Here is a 21,900-nt window from a genome sequence, read left to right on the forward strand (position 1 = left end):
AAGGAAGAGCCACATTTAGGGAAGCATTTGAGGGGTGAGGACAACGGAAACACTTAAAGGACTCGATCCTAGGCAATCCTCCAAGGATTAAGTCATAGAGGGCAGTTAGGTTGCGGTTAGATTTACCAGTTTCTCTCCTGAAAGATATACTGGACCTTTATTTCCCAAGGACCACTCATTCAGCATCGCTGAGCACCTAAATAGTGCCGGGGACTGAACACGAACTGGTTTTGCAAAGATGAAAAGGGCACACACAGTTCCTGTCTTCAAGTGCTCCTAGTCTTTAAAACAGGACATCCTAAGAGGTAGGCAAGGGCCCTGCTGCAAAAAAGAAAGTAGCAACTAAAGCTTGGAAGAGTCCTCAGGGCTCCACAGAGGAAGTGAGCAGTGGTCCGAAGGACAAACAGAATTTCGATAAGGCTTTCGTATCTTTCAAAAACAAATGATGTGAAATAGATTGTCCAGAAGAGAAAGGGTTGGGATGAAGGATGAGATTTTTATACGGAAGGTTTAAAACACATTTAACTGGAACAGGGACTTACATAGACAAGTCCCCTATAATTGTCAGAAAAGAAGGGTCCAGATGAGAAATGAGCGCTAACTGATCTAGCATTCGCCCGTGTGGAGCGTCTTCTTCAGACTTGCACCTCGCTGCATTCAGTAAATGTTCACTGCTGTTCTCGAATATCTAGTTAGGAGCAGGGTGAGAGTCCACGCACTTCTACCAGATTTTGCACACTACAGGGAGAGAAGTCTCCTTTCACGGTGGCAAACCCCTTTTCCCCTCACTCCCTGCAGTTTTAGGGTTGTGTGAGGTGTACCTGCAGGGATTTTAGAGGTTTTTCTCCTCCTCTTTTGAAGAGAAGTAAGAAAAGCATTTAAATTAGCGGGAGGGCGGTTAACACCCGCAGCCCCGGCCCAGTGCACGCCTCATCGCCCGCCCGGCCTCCCTCGGCGCCCCGCCTCGGAGTAGCCTAACAGCGCTAACCGCCGCGGGCTAGCAACGGCCCTTCGGCGGCTCGCGACGGGCGTTGCGCGGCCGGGACTCACAGGCCAGCGGCGAGTTCCGAAGGCGCAGGGCTGGGGGCTAGGCCGGGCCGTGGGCGGCTTTTGACGAACAGCCGTTACAGCCAATTGAAAGCCTGGTCGACTTTTCTCCCTGCCAATAGGGAGCGAGGCCCAGGCTGGGGGGGCGCTTCCCGGGGGCTGCGGCTGGATTCGATCCTGCGCGGCGGCGGAGAAGGCGGGGGCGGAGGCTCGCCCGGGCGACAGGGAGTGGATTAGGGGAGGAGGGAAGACCGGAAGCCACGGTCGCGTCCCCATCCTTACATTCGCTCTCCTGGGCTGGCAACGGAGACGGAGGAGGGAGAGGCTGAATGTTGGCTCCGTGATAAAGGGAGCGGCCGCTCCGGAGCCTCCTCCCGGGGCACCCCCCTCATCCCGCCCGCCCTCCGCACTCACCGGCTCCTAGGCGCGCCACCCCAGCGGACCGGCCGACCGGCCGGCAGACGTTTGCTGAAGAGGCACTGCCCGCGGCGGGGACTGGCCCGCGGCGTCCGAGGCCCGCGCCGCGCCGCCACCCCCACCCGCCTGCTCGCTGGTCCCTCTGGCCGCCGCCATGTCCTCCTCCTCATCCTCCCCCAGGGAGACGTACGAGGAGGACCGGGAGTACGAGAGCCAGGCCAAGCGCCTCAAGACTGAGGAAGGGGAGATCGACTACTCGGCCGAGGAAGGCGAGAACCGCCGGGAAGCGACGCCCCGGGGCGGGGGCGATGGCGGCGGCGGCGGCGGCCGGACCTTCTCGCAGCCGGTAACAAAGCGCGGCGCCCCGGCCGCCGTGCCTGGCGGCTCCCCGGGAAGCAGGGCCCGGCGGCGGGACTCGGCCCAGGGGCCTCCCGCCCGCCTCCTTTCCCTTTCCCGCCGCGCTGACCCGGTCGGGAAGCGCCGGCTCTTCTTTTCGGGGCTTTTAATCTTCGCCCTACCTGTTCCCCGCATCCCGCCCGCGAATCCGGCCCCGGCCTGGCCGCAGGCCCCGCCGCGAGTCGGCTGCCGGCCCTGAACTTGGGGAGGGTCTCGGGGCGGGGGCGGCGGGGAGGCGTTGCTTCCTCTCGGCCGGGCTGCGGTGCGCGAGTCGCTCTTTGTTAGTGAAGTCCTGCGGCCGCCGGCCGGCGTCGGGCCGACCCTCGAGTCCCGCTGCCCGCGGCATCCACGCGCAGGGCGCGATCGCGGGCTGGTGGCGTCGGTTCCGCCCGGGGCTCTCTCCGCCCGGGTCCTGAGGAGAGCCGGGGCTGAATGACAGATTACGCCCGGGGCTTCCCCCCCTAGTTCCCCTGAAGGTTTAATTAAAAATGTTTTTCGTCTCGGCAGGCATGGCGTGCATGCTTTGCTACCCAGTTTCGTGATTATGGCTCAGGACAGTTTTTAGCTCTTCGGTTAGAAAAAAACCATGTTAGGAAGTGTTAGCACACTCCTGCTCCCAGGTAAAACAAACCTTAAAGTTCCCTCCGTTGTTCATTGACAGTTTGTTCCACATTTGCACCGCGAAAAGAGGAACGGAACTCAGGACTGCATTAAACACACGTTCCTAGATTCTTGTTTCATCAAATATGTTAGCTGGAGGCAGAAGGAATGTGAAAGGCGTTTTGTCCACAGCAAGTAGTAACTCAGCTTCAGTTAGATGGAGACTTTAAGGAAAGCAGACGTTTTTGCCCTTTTTTGGTGCACTTAAGCTGTCTTAATGACTTAGACGTTCTTTAAACATTTAACACATTTTGTGATTTTTTTTAAAGAAAGCTTTACCCGAAATTGTACACATGTATTCTATTATTAGATTAAAATGTTTCTCATCTTTTTTAAGAGGCAAGCCTTTTAGCTCTTGTTTGCATTTTTATGTAAAAGATTCTGGTCAGTAGTCCCCAGCGTTCGAGTTTTCAAATACTATACTGTGACAGATCAGGTTGCAACACATTTGAAAAGGAACTTGTTCTTCCGCTAAATAAACTCGTTTCCTCACGGTTAGATAATACTTTTGATCTTAGTGTCTGGCTATTTGGAATATTCAGAATGTAACTTGGAAGTGTGAAAAAGGGAAGTGCATTTCTCTTAGGAAGTTTCAGTTCAAAGCCAACTCCATTGTGGAAATTGGAAACAGGAATATTATAACTGATATTTAGATGTATGGGATCAGTGTATTTCTTTTGCCAAAAGTCTTGCTTGAGTTTTCCTGCAGCAGCATGAAATGTCTTCCATTAAGTGTGTTAAAAAAATACTTTAGTTCATAAAAATTTCTTTTGAAGACGTTAAACATTAGGCCAGTAGTATTATTTTGGATGTTGGGAAGAAATAATGTAATTAATATATCAAAAGTGTATTGTATGCAGCAGTGGAAATAGCACTGGGCCAGGGCTTGGGGAAGAGTCAGGAGTCTTAGCCAGCATACAATCTGTATGACCTTGGGAAAGTCACTTAACAACTTACTGTGAGTTCTCTTAGTCTGTAAAATGTGAAAGTTGAGCTGCATGCCTTCCATACCGGAAGTTGTAGTTCAGTGATTAATGTAATGCAGCTTTTAAATTACCCAGGCAGGAACTAATATATATACAGATTGAGTTACAAAGTTTAATTTTTGTTTATCTTACTGCTGTTATGTTTCTCAGAGGGTGAATTGCTTTAATTAACAACAGAACCAATATTGCATGGCAAAAATCTAATAAAGGCTTATTTATCCTGTTTTTAAACATTTTTCTTCCTGTAAGTTTTGGTAGTATTTTGAAATCATTGCAACTATGGAAACCCGTGCATAATAAAATTCTATTAGGATAGGAATTCCCTGGATAGTTTACTGTCTAGTGCATCATCATCCAGAAATATGGTTATTCAAGTAACTGAAAAGGGTTTGGCTCAACCTTGTGGTCCTTCAGCCCAGTCAGGGAAGCAAAACGTTTGGGTCAAACTGTTAAAAGTAAATGCAAATTAGGTACAATGATGGGCGATCTTTTCAAGTCTAGTTGGAAGTTAGTAAAGTGTAAAGTGAGACTTCAAAGATTTACATTGTTTGGCTTTTCATAATTAAGCTTTCGTGAGTGCTTTAATAATATATTAACTGGATTTAAAGAGGAAAGTATTTAAGAAAAAGTGTTTCTATAAATACTCCTAATTTAAAGATGAATCGATCATGTAAATGATCATATTGTTTTTAAGGTGTAAAGAGAAATGAGTTAGTGTTTGGGTATGAGAAATAAAACACTCTTCAAATTTGTATCTCCTGGCACTTATTTTGAAGAGCAAAAAGTTGCAGTGTTTCAGTTTCATTGGTCTGCATTGTTGAACAAACCTTGATTATGGAGGTTGGTGCTGTGTGTTATACAGTTACTTTATTCTTATGGAGTAAATGATGCTCTTTAAATTTAGCAGGCATGACCTTCAAGATCATATAATAGTAAATTTCTGTATCTGCTTTTAAGAAAACAGCTCAACTTCAAAATATTAGGGTTTCACTTGGCAAAACCAATTGAGAAATTGAATTGGAAGGTTACCTAGAAAAAAATCTGCTTTTAAAAAGACTGATATCAATAAAAATTTATGGGGTGCTAATTCATTTCGGAGACTTTCAAGTCTTTCTTTTACTCTATTCTGCTAGTGAGAAACAGGCAGATCAAAGATTGTTAAACTGGTTTGTTTGCTGATGAGGTGAAAATTTAGGTTTCTCTTTTAATAAATAGACTTGTAAGATGGCAAATGCCAAGATAAAAAAGGAGATCCTAGGATTTCCAAACAAAAGAATATACATTATGTAGAAAATGTAGTTTAGGGACTGGCCCTGTGGCTGAGTGGTTAAGTTCTCGCCCTCTGCTTTGGCAGCCCAGGGTTTCACCAGTTAGAATCCTGGGCGTGGAGATGGCACCACTTGTCAAGCCATGCTGAGGCGGCGTCCCACATGCCACAACTAGAAGCACCCACAATTAAAAATACACAACTCTGTACTGGGGGGGCTTTGGGAGAAAAAGGAAAAATAAAATCTTTAAAAAAAAAAAAGAATGTAGTTTGAATTTAAGATACACTATTGTACTTCAATGGTCTAAATTACAGAGATGATAGGAATATTATGATGGCTTATTGGATGAGTATGGGATGGAAGATGGGATGAGGTCACTTTGTTAGTTTAGCTCCCACAGGAAATGTTTAGAGACCGTGACAGTGAGTATAGTAACTACACTCTGGGGAATAAAAAAGTTCAAGGATGTGTGCCCTGGAGGTAAGTGCCAGAGCCTTGAGGCTTTTATAGCAGTAATATCCTATGTCTCCTTTAGCTAAGCTGGTACAATAGAGTGAGGATTTTCAGGCCTTGTTTTGGGAAAGAAATGAAAAGTAGTAGGTTTACCTATCTTTTGGTTTTAACAAGTGACTATGTTTCTTCATGTTAGTACGTGTAGTGAACAGAGCTGTCAGTAGAGCCGTAAGTCCAACCAAGGCAGGTATCTTGGCTCTCCTGCTAACATGCTTTGTGACTTAACCTCTCTGGAACTCAACTTGCTGCCTATCACATGAGATGGTTGGATTAGATGATTGCTGTGATCTCTTAACTCATTAAAAAATAATACTTGAGCCCCTACCATGTGCTAGGTGCTGTTCTTAGTGATGGGGCTATAATAGTAAAAAAATTACATATCTAAAAATCTTTGATTATGTGTCATTTATTCCTTTTTTTTTTTTCACTCTACGAGGTTGAATACAACTTTCGAAGCTTGTAGTTGCAGCCATAGCAACAACTCAGATGAACCTAAACAAAACAAAAAGTGGGCAGAGGTAGGGAATTAATTGCCCCATATAACTGGGAAAGCAAAGTTGTGGCACTAGTTTCAGGCATGGCTGGATTCAGGGATTTAGATTATGTCACAGGCACTTGATTCTGTCTCTTTCCATGTTTCAGCTCTGTTTCCTTTATGTGGTGATAAAGCTAGGCTTACATTCTTATAGCTAGCAAATAAAGAGAACACTTTCTTTCCCCCAGTGATTTACCATATTTATCCCCTCTCATCAACCATTGTTATCTCCCCCTCCCACCAGCTGATCACTGGGCTTCCTCTGAAGTTGGGGAGAAATGACTATGTGATTGAGAATACCAAGGGAATAATATGGACTTGAGGAGTTTTTCTTTATCTTGCTTTCTTTTGTGTATATGTGTGTGTGTGTTTAACCAGAAGGAGGAGGAAGGGGTTCCGGGTAGGCAAAACCAAAAGATTTCTACTACGTGAGCAAAAAAATAAAGATTATTTTTTAAAAAGTTATTTGAATCACATGGCTATTTTTAATCTTTGCTCTGTAATGTGATCAAATGTACCTAAAAACTTTGGATAGGAAAATTAAGGGGTTTCCCGTATTTTGGATCTGGTGTATTATTTCTTTAAAAAAAGAAAGAGACCAAGTAAAGAAATAGTGACTGGTTAAGTTAGTAAGAGAAAATAGGTAGTTAATTCTAAGCATAGTGTGAGTTAAAAAATATTTGCAGCTTCCCCTTAAACTACTTTGTTCTTGGTTTATATCAAGTATCCAAAATAAAAGGATAATCTTAAATATCTGGAAATACTGTATTCATTTCTTGGTACTACGTTCATAAATTCTAATGTATCCAGAGAAAGATTACCAGAGGAGGGCACTTGAAATCACACCGTCTGAGGAATGACAGAAGAATCTGGGCGATATTTAGCCTGAAGGGTAAAGTTAGGTGTGATTTAAGAAATCGTTACAAATAACTGGACGGTTATCATGAAGAAGAGGGAAAGGTAGATAAAGGTAGGGAGTGCCAACTAGCATTTATTGAACCCTTGTTCAATAACTACATCTAGCGCTATGCTACACATTTAATATTTGTTGTTCCCTTTTTTTATTGTAATCTTACATGATAAGGATTTTGGTTTTTTTCTTCTTTTTTTTTAATAGTGAGACTGAGGCTCAGAAAGGTTAAGTAGTTATCACTGAGCCAGTAAATGTCCAAAGATTCAAAAGCTGGTCTGATTTCAAAGGCTGTTTTGGATAGGAAACTACAGGGAGACACATTTGGGTGCATATTGTGAAGAATTTTCTAAAAATATAATGGATTGTCTGATGAAGTAGTATGTTTCCTGTCATTGGAGGTATTTGAGGAGAGGCTAGATAATCACTTGGCAGAGGGTCTGTGTGTGTTTGGTGTTGGATGAATTACTGAATTTGAGGCTCGTCTTTTTTAATCCCATAATTATAGGAGGGCAGAAAAGGTCGTTCAGTGACTGTTGAGCACATGTCCATGGAGACCTTGGGAAAACAAAAAAGCCTAAGGACATTGTGCCTACCCTTTGTGAGTTTTCAGTTAAATTGTTGCTTTACTATATGTAGAGATGTTAATGGGACTTCTCAGTCCTCAAAGAGAAGCTGCATTTATGTTCTGCTGAACTAACTTCCTTTTCAGTAGAGCCAGGTCTTCAATCTGCAATAGTCAAAATTAGTACTTAAGATTGGTATTCTTAGAGTTTGTCCTTGAGAAAGCCTTTGAGGGGCTGGGAGTTTAGAACAGTTATGACGGAACTGGTCTGTAGCCTGCAGTAGGGACTAATAATGCCTTCATTATAGTTGACCCAGTTTACATGAAGAAGGGATTGAGTAATTAAAAAAGAAAAAGTGAACGTAAATTGCAGGCATGAGTTCATTTGCTAGGTACTCACTTGGAATATTGTTTCTAGTCTTCTGATAAGTAGACCAGGAGAGAGGCTAGCTAACTGAACGTTTGAAATGGAAAGCATTTGGGCTTCTGTATGAGAAAGGATTAAAAAAAGAAAATTATTAAGCTGGAGAAGAGATGATGAAAGTATTAATATATGGAGAGGGTAAACAACACTGATTTGTTCACTAATTTAGAAATCAGATGCATAATATGATGCTTAGAAGAGGTAATTTTAGGGTAGGTAAAAGAAGCTCTACCAGTGATTTCAGATTTCATGTCACCAGTATATAGTATAGGTAGAGATAAGAAAATATTGATTTAAGAAAAGCAGTAGTATTTGGGGGGGGGAATCAGGTGGTGAAAATATGGTTTGAACAGATATCTTTAATATATCAGTTTTATATTTGGAAACAACCCTAGGTGGTTGTTTTTTTAAATAAAATAGAGAAAGGATGAGCAATTTTTAAGTTCAAGAAAAAGGGACATAATTTAAAGATAGAGAAATATCAAGGTAGATAAACTCATGAATGGCAGGGAAATATGGGTATGGGATATGTTTTCAGCCTTGAGGTTAAGATAATTATATGTTCTCCCAAATACCACATTGATTGCATTAAACATCTTCCAGCTTTTAAAGAATGACTTAAGTCTCCATCTTTTCCATTTAGGAAATATGATTAACTAATAACATGTTAAAGTCAGATCTTTTGGGGGATTTTTAAATTGGTCCTGTGATCCATTTTTTAATGAGAAGACCAATTTGAAAAATAGTCATGTCTTTTAGCAGTATATTCAAGATGGTGGTTATCCATGATGGGAAGGGAGGTAGGAGGAAGAAATGTCTTCAACTGATAGTGTTTTGTTTATTAAACTGGGTAGTGAATTAATGAATATTTTTTATATTGTTTTTCATATCTTTTTGCAGGTCTTAATTATATAATAAAATAATTTCCCAACTTTTTATTATGTAAAATGTTCAAATATGTATGTCCTTCACCTGGATTCATTAGTTTTTCACATTTTGCCATTTGGGAGTTTATCTCTATATGTGTATATCTATATTTGTATACATTCTTTTTTCCCTAAACTATTTGAAAGTGAGTTGCAGACATCACGTAACAATTCATCACTAAATATCCCAGCTTTCCTAAGAATAAGGATATTCTTTTCTAAGACAGTAAATAATTCCATTATATAATCTAATATCCTATCTGTATTTAAATTTCTTTAATTGTCCCTAAAATGTCTTATAAAAGCATTTTTTATCTATTGTAAAATGAAGACTCACGTATTGCATTTGGTTGTTGTCTCTCTTTAGTCCGAATCTGAAATCTTCCTTCCACTATTTTTTGATACTTTTTCAAGAGTCCAGGCCAATCTAGTTTTCTTTTGCACTTTTACCTTTGCCAAATGATTTCTAAGGATCAACCGAGACAACTGTCATTTCTTGCAGTTTATTTTTGTCTAATTATTTTTAATGTAAAACTTGTTATTTATACTTTAAAGGTAGGCTCTAAATTAGGTTTTTAGGCATTATTTAGAGCTCTTTTCCTGCGTTATTGTCATCCAGTTACGTTTAAGAGCTTAATGATGCTAATACATATTTAGTTGTTGAGTTTCACCCAGGCAAAGAGTCTCATTTGTTAAGGTGTCTAATAGAGTGAGTGTTGGTTTACATAGGGTACAATGAGAATGATTTGTTTTAAACTTAGTAGCATATAATGAGTATCAATTTAACCATAGAAAAGACTCAGCATAAACAATTCAAATGAAATCTCAAGGATTGAATTAATATTTGCAAAGGACTGAATTATTTCTTGGATTCGACAGTAGTGGAAGAGTAGTCCCCTGGTTACTTTTTATGTTAAATCACTTCTTTTCTTTAAACTCTGACATAATTTTTTATTGGCAGGGTACAAGACTTATATTTTTCTAATAGTTTTTATAATAAAGAAAAATTGATGAGTTTTTAAAAAATAGCCATGAAAAAGGGATTTAATTTTCTTAAAACGATTCTTAAGTTGTTTGGTTTTTTTTTTTTGGTGAGAAAGATTGTCCCTGAGCTAACATTTGTTGCCAGTTTCTTTTTGCTTGAGGAAGATTGTCACTGAGCTAACATCTGTGCCAATCTTTATGTTTTTTTTTTTGTCTGTGGGACGCTGCCACAGCATGGCTTGATGAACAGTGTGTAGGTCTGTGCCCAGGATCTGAACCTGTGAACCCTGGGGTGCTGAAGTGGAGTGCGTGAACTTAACCACTATGCCTCTGGGCTGGCCGCAAAATGATTCTGAAGTTTTTGGTTTTTTTAAACAATTTTTTAAAAATTTATTTTATGTTTTAAGATTTCATTTTTCCTTTTTCTCTCCACCCCCTGGTACATAGTTGTATATTTTTAGTTGTGGGTCCTTCTAGTTGTCACATGTGGGATGCCGCCTCAGCATGGCTTGATGAGTGGTGGCATGTCCGCACCCAGGATCTGAACCAGCGAAACCCTGGGCCACTGAAGCACAGTGCGCCAACTTAACCCTTGGCCACGGGGCCAGCCCCGGAGTCTTAAATTTTAATAATAAAACATTAGTGCTTTTAGATTAGTCTGTTTGTAGGAGGAAAAAAAACCTTTCATGTAATGGATTTTTTTCTTTTTTCTCCCCAAAGCCCCCTGGTATGTAGTTGTGGATCCTTCTAGTTGTGGCATGTGGGACACCGCCTCAGCATGGCCTGATGAGTGGTGCCATGTCCGTGCCCAGGATTCAAATTGGCGAAACCCTGGGCCACTGAAGCAAAGCTCGTGAACTTAACCACTCGACCGAGGGACTGGTCCCTGGATTTAAAAAACATATATATGTGAATTGTACACGGAAGTCATTTCTGAAGTGATGCAAGGGAGTTGCCCAGTGGCTAATTGTAAATATAGATCTTTGTCTTAATAGAACTTGAATAAGTAAATGAGAGAAGTGTTTTCATCTTCAAACGTAGTCCCGGGGCTGCCCCAGGGGTGCAGTGGTTAAGTGCGCACGTTCCGCTTCTCGGTGGCCTGGGGTTTGCCAGTTTGGATCCTGGGTGCGGACATGGCACCGCTTGGCGTGCTGTGGTAGGCATCCCACATAGAAAGTAGAGGAAGATGGGCATGGATGTTAGCTCAGGGCCAGTCTTCCTCAGCAAAAAAGAGGAGGACTGGCAGTAGTAAGCTCAGGGCTAATCTTCCTCAAAAAAAAAAAAAAATCCCGAAAAAAACCTGTAGTCCCTTTTAAAATAAACTTTAAGACCATATATTTATATTTTAAAACTTCCTGTTGGGCATACTCAAAGATAAACAGTACTCCGTAGAAGCCTAGGAAGGCTTGTGTTTTTGAGTACTCCTTGTTCATTGGCAAAGATGGTGCCTTGTGGAAATTTAAGTTGTCAAGTGTACTGCTAATTGAATAAATTCAAGTTATAGTGGGACTAGATAACCGATTAATCAGGGACAAAAGCGATATAAATCTACATCACAGGAAAAATAAAGTATATAATCTTTATATTAAAGAATAATTTGAAATTGGGACTTTTTGTTCATTTGGACTACTTAAGATTTTGATTTTATGGAGGTGAAACTATGTAATTGTGAGTATAAAATATATTTCCAATCGTAGCATGCTCTGTGTATCTGCCGAAATTTTTTCTGAGATTTCCTTGAAGTTGAAATTGGTTATTAAATAACTTATTTGTACTTCTTATTGAGAGTGAATGCTCCCTTTTAAGAACTCAGAATTTTCGTGCCAAACATTTAATTGATGATTTTACTCTTAAGTCCCTTTGCTAACTCGTGAATTGCAATTTGGTTTGGGATTTGTATTTTAATGTTTGCTTTTTAATGTAGAGTTGAATTTACTAAAAGATGCAATTTAGACTTTTAAAGTTTTTACCTAGACATTATTTTTTCTTGCTAGGAGGCAGGTGGAAGTCATCATAAAGTTTCTGTTTCGCCAGTTGTCCATGTTCGAGGACTCTGTGAATCTGTGGTGGAAGCAGACCTTGTGGAGGCTCTGGAAAAATTTGGGACAATATGGTAAGGACGATAGGGATTTCATGCAGATGGGAAACAGTATGGTAGAACAAGCCTTGCTTGCTTGCTACAAGCCTTGATGCTTAACCATCGTATATATATATATTAAGTTTGCCTATGACTGAATTTCTTTGGAACCTTTTAAGCCTGTTATTTTTACCTTTCTGGGATGATGCCTAGATGTATTTTTGTGAATCCAGGATCACCTCTCACTCCCCAACCCAGGTTGTATGTATGCAAAATTGATTGCATCTTTCATCTGATTTCAAATGAGTCCATGATTCCTTCTTAAATGTTGCTTTAAACCAATGAGTTGATTATACCCTTCATCTTCAGAGTTTCAAGTTGTGATATTTAAATACTGATTTTTTGGGGTTTTTTGTTTATTTTGGAATGTTTAGGAATTAATTTGCAACTAAAAGTGAGTAGATTAAAGGTAGGCGTTATTTGCTAGGTGCCTGTTCCTGTGAGTTCTTAAGCAGATCATGAGCAGTCAGTGTTTTATCCTAGCTTGCCTTCCTTTTGTGATTTGTATTCACTTGGACTCCTCCTTTCTCTTCCCACAGCTGGTGTATGCTTAACAATGTCCACTTAAGTGAAGACATAATTAGAAAAGTGAATCTGCTGCCAAAAATAGACATTCAGAAATTCTTTCTAAATTATTTTTGGAGTATGCCTTGCTGTTGTACTCTTTTTAGTATGGATAATGTAGGGTTGATTTTATTATTGTTTTTTACAAGGTGATTGTGTTTGGGGTTTTTGTTAGAGGCATCAGAGAGCCAGACTATGTCAAAATACATAAAGCCGAGAGAAATTTCAATATATTTGCTGAGATAGCTTGATTATTTCAATTTTATAAAAATTTATATGGACTTTTTGAGTACTGAAAGGATGTATAAATAGTTGGTGGGGGAGTGATCAGAGATGTACAACAGAAAGGAAATCATTGCTTCAAAGGAGTAGGAGTAGTGTTAGGTGACACCTTCCATCATGGCATATTTTTTTTTTTTCCTGAGGAAGATACATCCTGAGCTAACATCTATTGCCACTCTTCCTCCTTTTTTGCTTGAGGAATATTAGCCCTGAGCTAACATCTGTGCCAGTCTCCCCCTATTTTGTATGTGAGATACTGCCACAGTATGGCTGATGAGTGGTGTAGGTCCACGGCTGGGGTCTGAACCTGCAAACCCAGGCCACCAAAGTGGAGTTTGCTAACTTAACCCCTATGCCGTGGCATCTTTTTTATTAATTTCTTTGGTGACCTCGTTTAGAGGTGGATAACTTGGCAAACCTGTTATCTCTTCTTGTGTACCACAGAAACCACTGTTAGATATTTTTTGTGCTTGGAGGTACAAATTGGGAATCCACATGGGCATAAGAAAGCCCATTTCTTGAAGTATCACTGAGATGACTACATCACTTCTTAGTTGTTTGGAATGGATATTGGAAGTTAAGTCTGTCTTGAGATTTATGTATTGAAGCCCACTCCTTAGACCTTATTTAGACTTGCATGTTGGCACTAGACTAACTCCAGTCGTTATAAGGATCTTCTAAGTGGTGCATTGTCCCAAGAAGTTATAAAGAGATGGTTATCTCTGGTTTATTTTTCTTCTGTTCTTATATATATAGGGCTTTTTAAGTTATTTTCTTATAGCCAAGAAATGTAGAAGCTGTGTCAGAAAACAAGTTGATGAGCAAATACAGTTGGAAACTTTAGGGAAATACTAGCTATATTGATATTTTGATGTTAGTTATGACCGTGACCTGAATGTTGGGGATTAAAGAAATAGAACTATTTGATTAAGTTGGTGAGTAATTTAAATTATTTTTAGGTGGCCTGGCCATTTTTAGACTCTATACTGTTTGATACTTAGTCTGTGGTAAAGTATTCCATATATGAATGTTATTCACTTAATTTACATAGTACATCATTCTGCCCTCAAGATTAGAAAAGTCATGAAATAATTGGAACAAATTAGTGTTTAATTGAGAGCTTAATTGGCATAAATATGTGTAAAAGGAGTTTGAATTGTATGAAATGATCTTGAATAAGAGGTGGCTGCTATTGAAACTGAAAGAACTTTGAACAACTTCCAATGAGGAGTAGATGTTTTGATTCAAAATGTTGCATTTATTGAACTTTTCCCTATTTGTTTATTGACTTATTTAGTGGTGAGTGTGTATGGGATTATAAAGATTAAATAGAAACTGCTCATATTAAAAAGATGAGTCACCAAGTTCAATACATAGTAAGTTTAGACCTAAAAACGAGATGTATAGGAAAGAAGTTCAGGGGCAACTATAACAAGATACTGAGAATGGTTGTGTTAGGATGATAAAATTGCTGTTTTTTTGGTCTTTATTCTGTAGTATATTCATGCGTTATAAACAAAAGAATATTTAAAAATATATACTGAGTCTATTTTTCTCCCTTTCCCCTCCCATTAAAGTAGAGAATGCTAGGTAGTGATTAGCTATACTAGTTTAAAATTTTAGTACAAAACTTTTGGGACCTAATTTATGCAGTATGTCTTTTGCCTCTTCCTGTTTTGATTTAAAAATTATAAATGTGTTTCAAGCTATAAGCTGAAAGCACTGACCCTACCGTTGTCTCTTAGCCTTCTGTTTTATTTTTTCTCTCTTTGGTCTTCCAATCTTCCTCATATTAATGCTTTTTAAAGACTTTTAAAAAATTATGTGCTGACACTCTAATTTTCCCTTTTCTATCTTCACATAATGCCACTTTTCCTGGGTAATCTTTTTAAGTCTGTGCTTCTAGGTCACTTACTGTAGTTATAGAAAGCAGTTTTACTATGACCCAGTCTATAATAGGCCAATAAAGAATTTATTTTTGTAGTTTTATAATTTTTCTGTTTCCAAAGAGCCAAAGGGCATTATTAACATATTTAGTTGGTAATATCACTTAGCTATTAAACCAACGTATATTTGTAGGAAGAGAATATTTATTCTTTTTTAATTTCTTTAGCGTAGATCTGATTCCAGGGTTTTCTGTTTTTTGTATGTAAGACTTTAGAACTTCAGCAAGGAGTCTGTGTTTCTAAAAGTGATCTTTCTCTCCTGAGATTTGTGTTTTACGTTTGTAGTTGGTAAATCTTTAAATCCAAGGCCTTACTGTTTCTGTATTTTCTTGTTTAATTTTGAATGATGTGGGTGGGGAGAGCTAATAAGCCTCATAGACAAACAAATATTGATTGAATTCTTCTTATATACCAGGCTCTGTTTCCAGATTTTGAGGATACAAAGATAAATGAGGCAAGGCAAGCAATTTATAACCTTGACAACACTCCTCCAAGTTTTTTAAATGAGGAAGCTGAAATTCATAAGAAGTTATATAGTTTGCCAGGCTACAAAGTGGTCTGTTTGTTATTAATTAGAAAGCATTTGCCAGTTTCTAAGGTGTAGTGGTAGGGCCTGGATGCCTGATTGATAAGCAGTGCTGTCACTGAGGGCCTCACTTAATGTTATTTCTCTGGCCTTCTGCTCTTATAAAAACCATATTAATTGTATTTTAAATAATTTTTAAGGTCCTTGTTTCTGTGAACAGAGAACATGTTTCCCCTGTTATGATCCATGTCCTCTGATTTCTTTTTTTCCTGCCTTCCTTCATTTCTTCATTTTTCATTTCATGTGTTAAAATGTATTTCCCCCCAAAAGGGTATACAATGAAAAGTACATACTTCACCCTCTTGCCCAGAGGAAACATGATTACCATATTCTAGTGAACGTCTTTTCATGGATTCTTTAATATTTAAAAATATTTTGGAGGAGATTATTTGTATGAAACTTGGTTGGTTTGCAGTTGCTTCTATTTATCTTTGGTTCTCTGTTTTTAGTAAGATACATGAAAGTATAGTCAGTTCTTAGTTATTAATGTGGGCACTTGTTTATTTGGAAAATTCAATAGAGGTTGTAGTTTCTGTTGTAAGGTGTCCCATCTGCTAACCTTCTGTTGAGTTTTATCTCTCTTGGTTTCTGTATCTAGATATTTTCTAATACTTCCTGGTAGTGGCAGCCTGAGGAATAAACTGGGTGGTGTCATTAGTAACTAATATCAAAGAATTGTGCTTGAGGAGGGCATGAGGTGGAGAAGCTTTCAGTCACAGGAGGATAAGCTTTCAAATAGGCTCCGTCTACCTGCTATACCACAATTTATGTGGATGATTTGAGTTGACTAACGTTGGATATAGGTAGTAAAGAATACTAGTCTGTATGATTTAACACATTTTTGTTAAAGTCTACTTTTACTTGATTGAGAACAAATAATGTTAATTGAACTTACTATATTTGGGTATTCCCTCTCAATCTCCCTTTCAGCTATGTGATGATGATGCCATTTAAACGGCAGGCTCTAGTGGAATTTGAGAACATAGATAGTGCCAAAGAATGTGTAACGTTTGCTGCGGATGAACCTGTGTACATTGCTGGTCAACAGGCTTTTTTCAACTATTCTACTAGCAAAAGGATCACTCGACCAGGAAATACTGATGATCCATCAGGAGGCAACAAAGTTCTTCTGCTATCAATTCAGAATCCTCTTTATCCAATTACAGTGGTATGTATTGTAGTATGACAAACTAAAATAAAAGTGGTTTTGGAATTTGCCTCTAGAGTGACTAACCTATAGTTTTCTTCACTGCTTTCTAGATATTTGAAAATAATGTGGTTTTTAAAAACTTATTTAATTATTAATTTTGATATTAGGTTTAATCAACAAAGAAATAGTACTGAAGCTAAACAGGTCAGAAGCACAGCTGTCATAATTAAATAAGCACATTTTAAAAATTTTATTACTTGGCATCAATGTTAACTCTGTTTCTGATAATAAAGGATTAGACAGCCTTGTTGGAAATGACCCAAGAAATCTGTCTCACTCATAAACCAGTGCATGTATTAACAGCATCTACTAGGTAATGATAGAATCCTATAGTACAGTAAGAGGCATATATCATTATAAGCTGTTTTGAGATAGCTTGCTAAAAACCTGCCTGATTTATTCCTACTTCACCTTTTAATAAAATGATACTAGTAGAATTTTAAAAAGGATTCATGTCCTGAACCAGTTGAGTTTTCTACTTTGTAATCACATGGTGTTTCATAATAATCAAGTGACAAGGACACTTGGTTTTTATAACAAATAGAATATCATAGTAAGAGAAGCTTTAATTATTATGATTTCTACTAAGGGTATAAGTTGTTGTGACATAAACTCAAAACAAAGCATAGGTTTAGTTTAAAATTTAAATTTAATTAGACAGGATGTATCTACTTTTGTAATGTTTATAGGCTTATTAACAGTATTAATATATTTATGGTATTTGGTGTTTTGGGAGAAAGAATATAACTCATCTAGAGTACTACAAGTACTCTGATTTGTTTATTGTTGTATCCCTAATATGTAATGGTGTGGCTATATAATTAGATGTTTAAGAAATTTCTTGAAAGTTGATGAATTGTTAGTAAGTAGGTATTTAGATTCTCTCTTAGATGATTCACGCCTCTTGTTTGGTGACATCTAACACTGTGTAAATGATTTTCCCTGGGTTTTTTCTCTATATCCAGTGTCCCTTGAAAAATAAATACGGAAATGTCCTACTACTACCCTTTAATAAATATTTATTACTATAATTCAAGTGATTTTAATATTAAACATTTCAGAGTAATATTTGGAAAAAATAAAGTAATCGATTACAGTTTTGGTTTATTTATTGTTTGTTGTCTGGGATTATTTTAGGCATGTATTAAGAACATTTTGAAGATTCATTTAAGAGAGAAAATAGATAGTAATGCTTTTCAGATGTTTTACTGGAACATCTCTGATGTGGGTATATTGTGTATGTGAGGAAATGACTTTAGATTTATTAAAGTGTAACAATTTTAAAAAGGTTAGTAATTAATAGAAATGGTATCTTGACAGTTGTTTTTTTTAGTAAAAACAGTATAGCTTTAATGTTTTTCTAAACGTAAAATGTGAGGAAATCCTGTTTTCTTTCCTTCATAGGATGTTTTATATACTGTATGCAACCCTGTTGGAAAAGTGCAACGTATTGTTATATTCAAGAGAAACGGAATACAAGCAATGGTTGAATATCCTTTATTTGTAAATTTTTATTGATGTATATGAATGCTGGGTAATATAGATCTTATTTTTTCCTGCTTAATCCATCATTTCTGCACAAGAGGTGGTTTATTCTCCCTCACTCCTTCCCCCAAAATCTACTTGTCCTAGATTTAAAAAAGGAAACTGCAGTACCCACAGAGAATTTTACTATTTATGATAAGAATAACTTGCTGTCATAAAACAGTCCAGTGCTTCATCTTAACAGTGTGCTTTGCCTTTTTAATGGGGGGAAAATAACACTATTTCATAATATGTACACTTTTATCTTTTTGAAATTTATCCCAAATGATCTTTTTGGAACCTCTCCTTAAAATAGTTAGTTTGGAAGTGCCAAAACTTTAGAGTCAATGAACCTTTCTTACCTATCTTTATTGAGTCTTTCAAATGGTCATGATTTATGTAAGAACAGCCTCTCTGTGTTAAATTTGTTATACATTGAGTAAGAAGAACAGGTTATAAAATACCATATATAGTACAATCGTATTAAAAAAATAGTAATAATTAAGAAAAAACTCCTAACCTATGTGTATGTGTGTATGCATAGGAAAAAAGTAAGGATATACAGCAAACTCTTTATGGTGCTTATTTCTGGCAAGGTGTTTTTGCTTTTTTTTTTTTTTTTTTTTTTTTTACTACTTTTATGGTTTGATTTTTTTTTTTAAACAATTGTAGACTTAAGTAATTTTTTAAAACCAATAAAATGAAGATAGTTAAATGATGATAAAACCCTGCCTTCTCAGAAATATATAAGAATCACATATTTGTTTTGTATTGTTTTGGTTCTTTGTAATGTTCTTCCTACTTTGAGTAAAATATTTCCTGTTTCAAGATAGCAAGCTGTGCTTTGCTAGGGAATGGGACTATGCTCCATTTTTCCTCTCTCCCTCAATTGATAAAGTACTTCTGATGATTCAGAAGGATTCCTGTAGATAGTTTAGTTGTGTTCTGTTTTCTTTAGTACCATTGATCTTAAAAATAAATTCTCCTACTAAAAATTCATCTAGAAATTTTATTTGGTAAAACATTTCCGGAAGTGAGAGAATTATTTCTGGTTGTTTTCAGTCTTTTTCTTAGGAAGTGAATAATGATTAAATGTTGGACACCTTAAACCAAATTTCCTTAATAGAGCTGACATTCGAATCAGTCCTTTGTGCCCAGAAAGCTAAAGCAGCACTCAATGGAGCAGATATATATGCTGGATGTTGCACACTAAAAATCGAATATGCAAGGGTAAATATTCTTTTCAGCATTTCAACAAAGAAATATTTATGCTTTGGGTATTCAATTTGAACTTACTTTCTTTTTAATCTTAACAGCCAACTCGTCTAAATGTTATTAGGAATGACAATGACAGTTGGGACTACACTAAACCATATTTGGGAAGACGAGGTAGGTATTTTATGCATTTTAGAATGTACTTACGTTTGCTGACAAATTTTTATATGCAATTAGATTCCTCTTTCCTGAGATGAGCTAGTTCATTCAAATGAAAACCTTGTTGATGAATGCTTTTGTTGCAAAAGACCACGTAATGCTGGAGAATAACCTTGAACATTAGTGCCCCCTACTGGTATGTACTGAGTTATTTATATTTAGTTCAACAAGGAGCCCACACATAACAGGCACGCCCGCAGTTCAAGGACTTGCATTTCTCCAAGCAGCTCTCTCTCTTTGGAGGAGAGGAAACTGACTCAGAATATTCCTTACAAACTGCAAACTTGCACACTGCTTCTCTATGGAAAGGACTTTTCCCCCAAGCTGGACGAGGCATTAAGAAGGATAGAGGACTCCAGCAGGCTGACTCTACACTTCATCATGCACAACATCGGCATCAGCAAAAAGCCCTCTGAAAAACTCAGACTTGCAATTCACCTTGACTGCATACTGCATGCACCATCACCCCAAGTTTTTAAAGGAGGACACTTAACAGTACTTCAGACTTGCATGGGATGAACACCATGATAGACTGTGCCCATTTATTCAAGTTGTATGTATATGGTCCGATTTCCCGTAAGGTTTCAGTTGTAGAATTTAAAACTTTACACTAACGGATACTAGACTTTATTTACAATGTTGTAAATCTTAATGCCCATTACTGTAACTGTTTGCAGCTTAGATTCAAATTGTTAATTGGCAAATAACCAGGGCCAATTTATCTATAGGTCTTGGGAATTGATAATGCTCAACCAATCCACACAGATATCAAAGATAAAAGGATTAGAAAGGTGCACACTTGCTGCACTTAAATTTACTTTTTTTTTCCCTCAGTTGTGGACGTTAAATAGAATAACATAATAATGAAAGGTGCTTTATATGTAAAAGATGATTTTCTGTGTGGTTTGATTTTTGTAAAGTGGCTGTTTATAAGTTGTCACTTTTTGTAACAATTTAAGGTTATCACTCATGTTAATTTGTGTAACTAGAAATTTTGACATTTCAAATGTAGGTGAAAGTAACATGTCTGTTCAAGGTAGAATATATTTAAACTTGATAAATCTGAAAATAAGAGCATTTCATTTGAGATGCGTTTTCACCTATAACTTACAAATGCTAGATTTCATGAGCATAGATTTGACTGAAAAAACTGTTTAACCGTGTGGCAATTCTGGAATAGTGTACAAATTAAAATGTGGATCTTGTAAAAACAAGGGGGCTGCAGTATTGGTTACATCTCAACTACAATATCACTATCTGAACCATGTGTTAGATACAGTTACATGTATCTGTAAAAATCAATAAACCAGGAAAAATTTTCATGGCATCCAAAATATCGTGGACAGTAGGGACTCTATAGTGCACGTATTCTTGCCAAACAAAAAAAATAAAAGACAATGCGACGATCCTTTGCATGTTCAAATATTTAGAACTTTTAGATGATTGGCCTGAAATCATCTTGCCTTGTTCATTGCGTTGCAAACAGTTTTGTTTTGTAATGCAGCTTGGGCTGGACCCCACATTTTTCACTAATCACAGAAGTCTGCTTGGTGTAGGCTTGGTGCAGTTGAATACAGTATTGGAAGACAAAGCCTTAGTACTCAAACAACAGAACAAGTGGTTGATGAGAAATCTCTCACTTCTGTCAAATTACAGTCAAGTTATTGAACACTCAGTTGTTTAAAAAAATTTTTTTTAATCATTTGAAATAGTGGGTTTTAGCTACATTTTTCTTAATGTCTCTTAAAACATTTATGGATATGCTTCTTATCTATTCTTTTAAAAGTTCTAAAGTTTACCCAAAGCTAGCTTAGATTTGTTTTCCGTGCAAGGAAATACAGTCAGAAAAGTTTAGAAATGTGTAAGGTAGATATTTAAATAGTGAAATACAATTAAAGGAAGTAAAACAGAATTTTGGTTGTTTATGTTTTCAAGGGAAAAGAAGTCTTGTTTTCTAATTCTTTACAGATATTTGTCTGGCAAGACTATAGCAGTTTATGTTTTTGTTTTTATAGTGACTTCAGCTTCCACTCAAGTTGATATTGAATTGTAAGTTTTTCGGCCAAAAAAAAAAGAATGCTTTTGTAAATACAACCTCTCTTCTTCTTCTTCTTCTTTATTTTTTTTGTGAGGAAGATTGGCCATGAGCTAATATCCACCGCCAATCCTCCTCTTTTCGCTGAGGAAGACTGGCCCTGAGCAACATCTGTGTCCATCTTCCTCTATTTTATATGTGGGATGCCTGCCACAGCATGGCTTGATGAGCAGTGTGTAAGTCCGTGCCCAGGATCTGAACCAGTGAACCCCAGGCTGCCGAAGTGGAGCATGCGAACTTAACCACTCGGCCATGGGGCCGACCCCACAACCTCATTTTTAAAAGTCCTTTTCAGCCCAAATTACAGTTTAGTGCAAAGGATTCTTAGTCTGGACTTCAGAGAATCCCTCTAGAAATGTTAAACAAAACTTGTGTATATGTGCATGTTTTGGGGGAGAAGGTCCACAGCCTCCATCAGATTTCAGATGAATCTGTGAAAGGTTACAAACCACTGTTTATAGCCGGATGTATTCAGTGTTTGACTCTTCCAC

General features: G+C 37.8%; 1 protein-coding gene across 2 annotated transcripts in view; it reads left to right on the forward strand.

The window, feature by feature from the left end:
* Positions 1 to 1,182: 1,182 nt before the first annotated feature.
* HNRNPLL (heterogeneous nuclear ribonucleoprotein L like) overlaps positions 1,183 to 21,900 on the forward strand; it is a 35,021-nt gene continuing 14,303 nt past the window's right edge. For both annotated transcript variants that reach the window (XM_014832928.3, XM_044772274.2), the window contains exons 1-6: positions 1,183 to 1,810; positions 11,626 to 11,744; positions 16,077 to 16,314; positions 17,761 to 17,846; positions 19,014 to 19,110; positions 19,197 to 19,269. In XM_014832928.3, the coding sequence (XP_014688414.2) occupies positions 1,619 to 1,810; positions 11,626 to 11,744; positions 16,077 to 16,314; positions 17,761 to 17,846; positions 19,014 to 19,110; positions 19,197 to 19,269 (805 nt within the window). In that variant the 5' untranslated portion in view covers positions 1,183 to 1,618. The remainder of the gene's footprint in view (positions 1,811 to 11,625; positions 11,745 to 16,076; positions 16,315 to 17,760; positions 17,847 to 19,013; positions 19,111 to 19,196; positions 19,270 to 21,900) is intronic.

The sequence above is a fragment of the Equus asinus genome, chromosome 6, assembly GCF_041296235.1.
Source record: "Equus asinus isolate D_3611 breed Donkey chromosome 6, EquAss-T2T_v2, whole genome shotgun sequence".
NCBI lineage: Eukaryota > Metazoa > Chordata > Mammalia > Perissodactyla > Equidae > Equus > Equus asinus.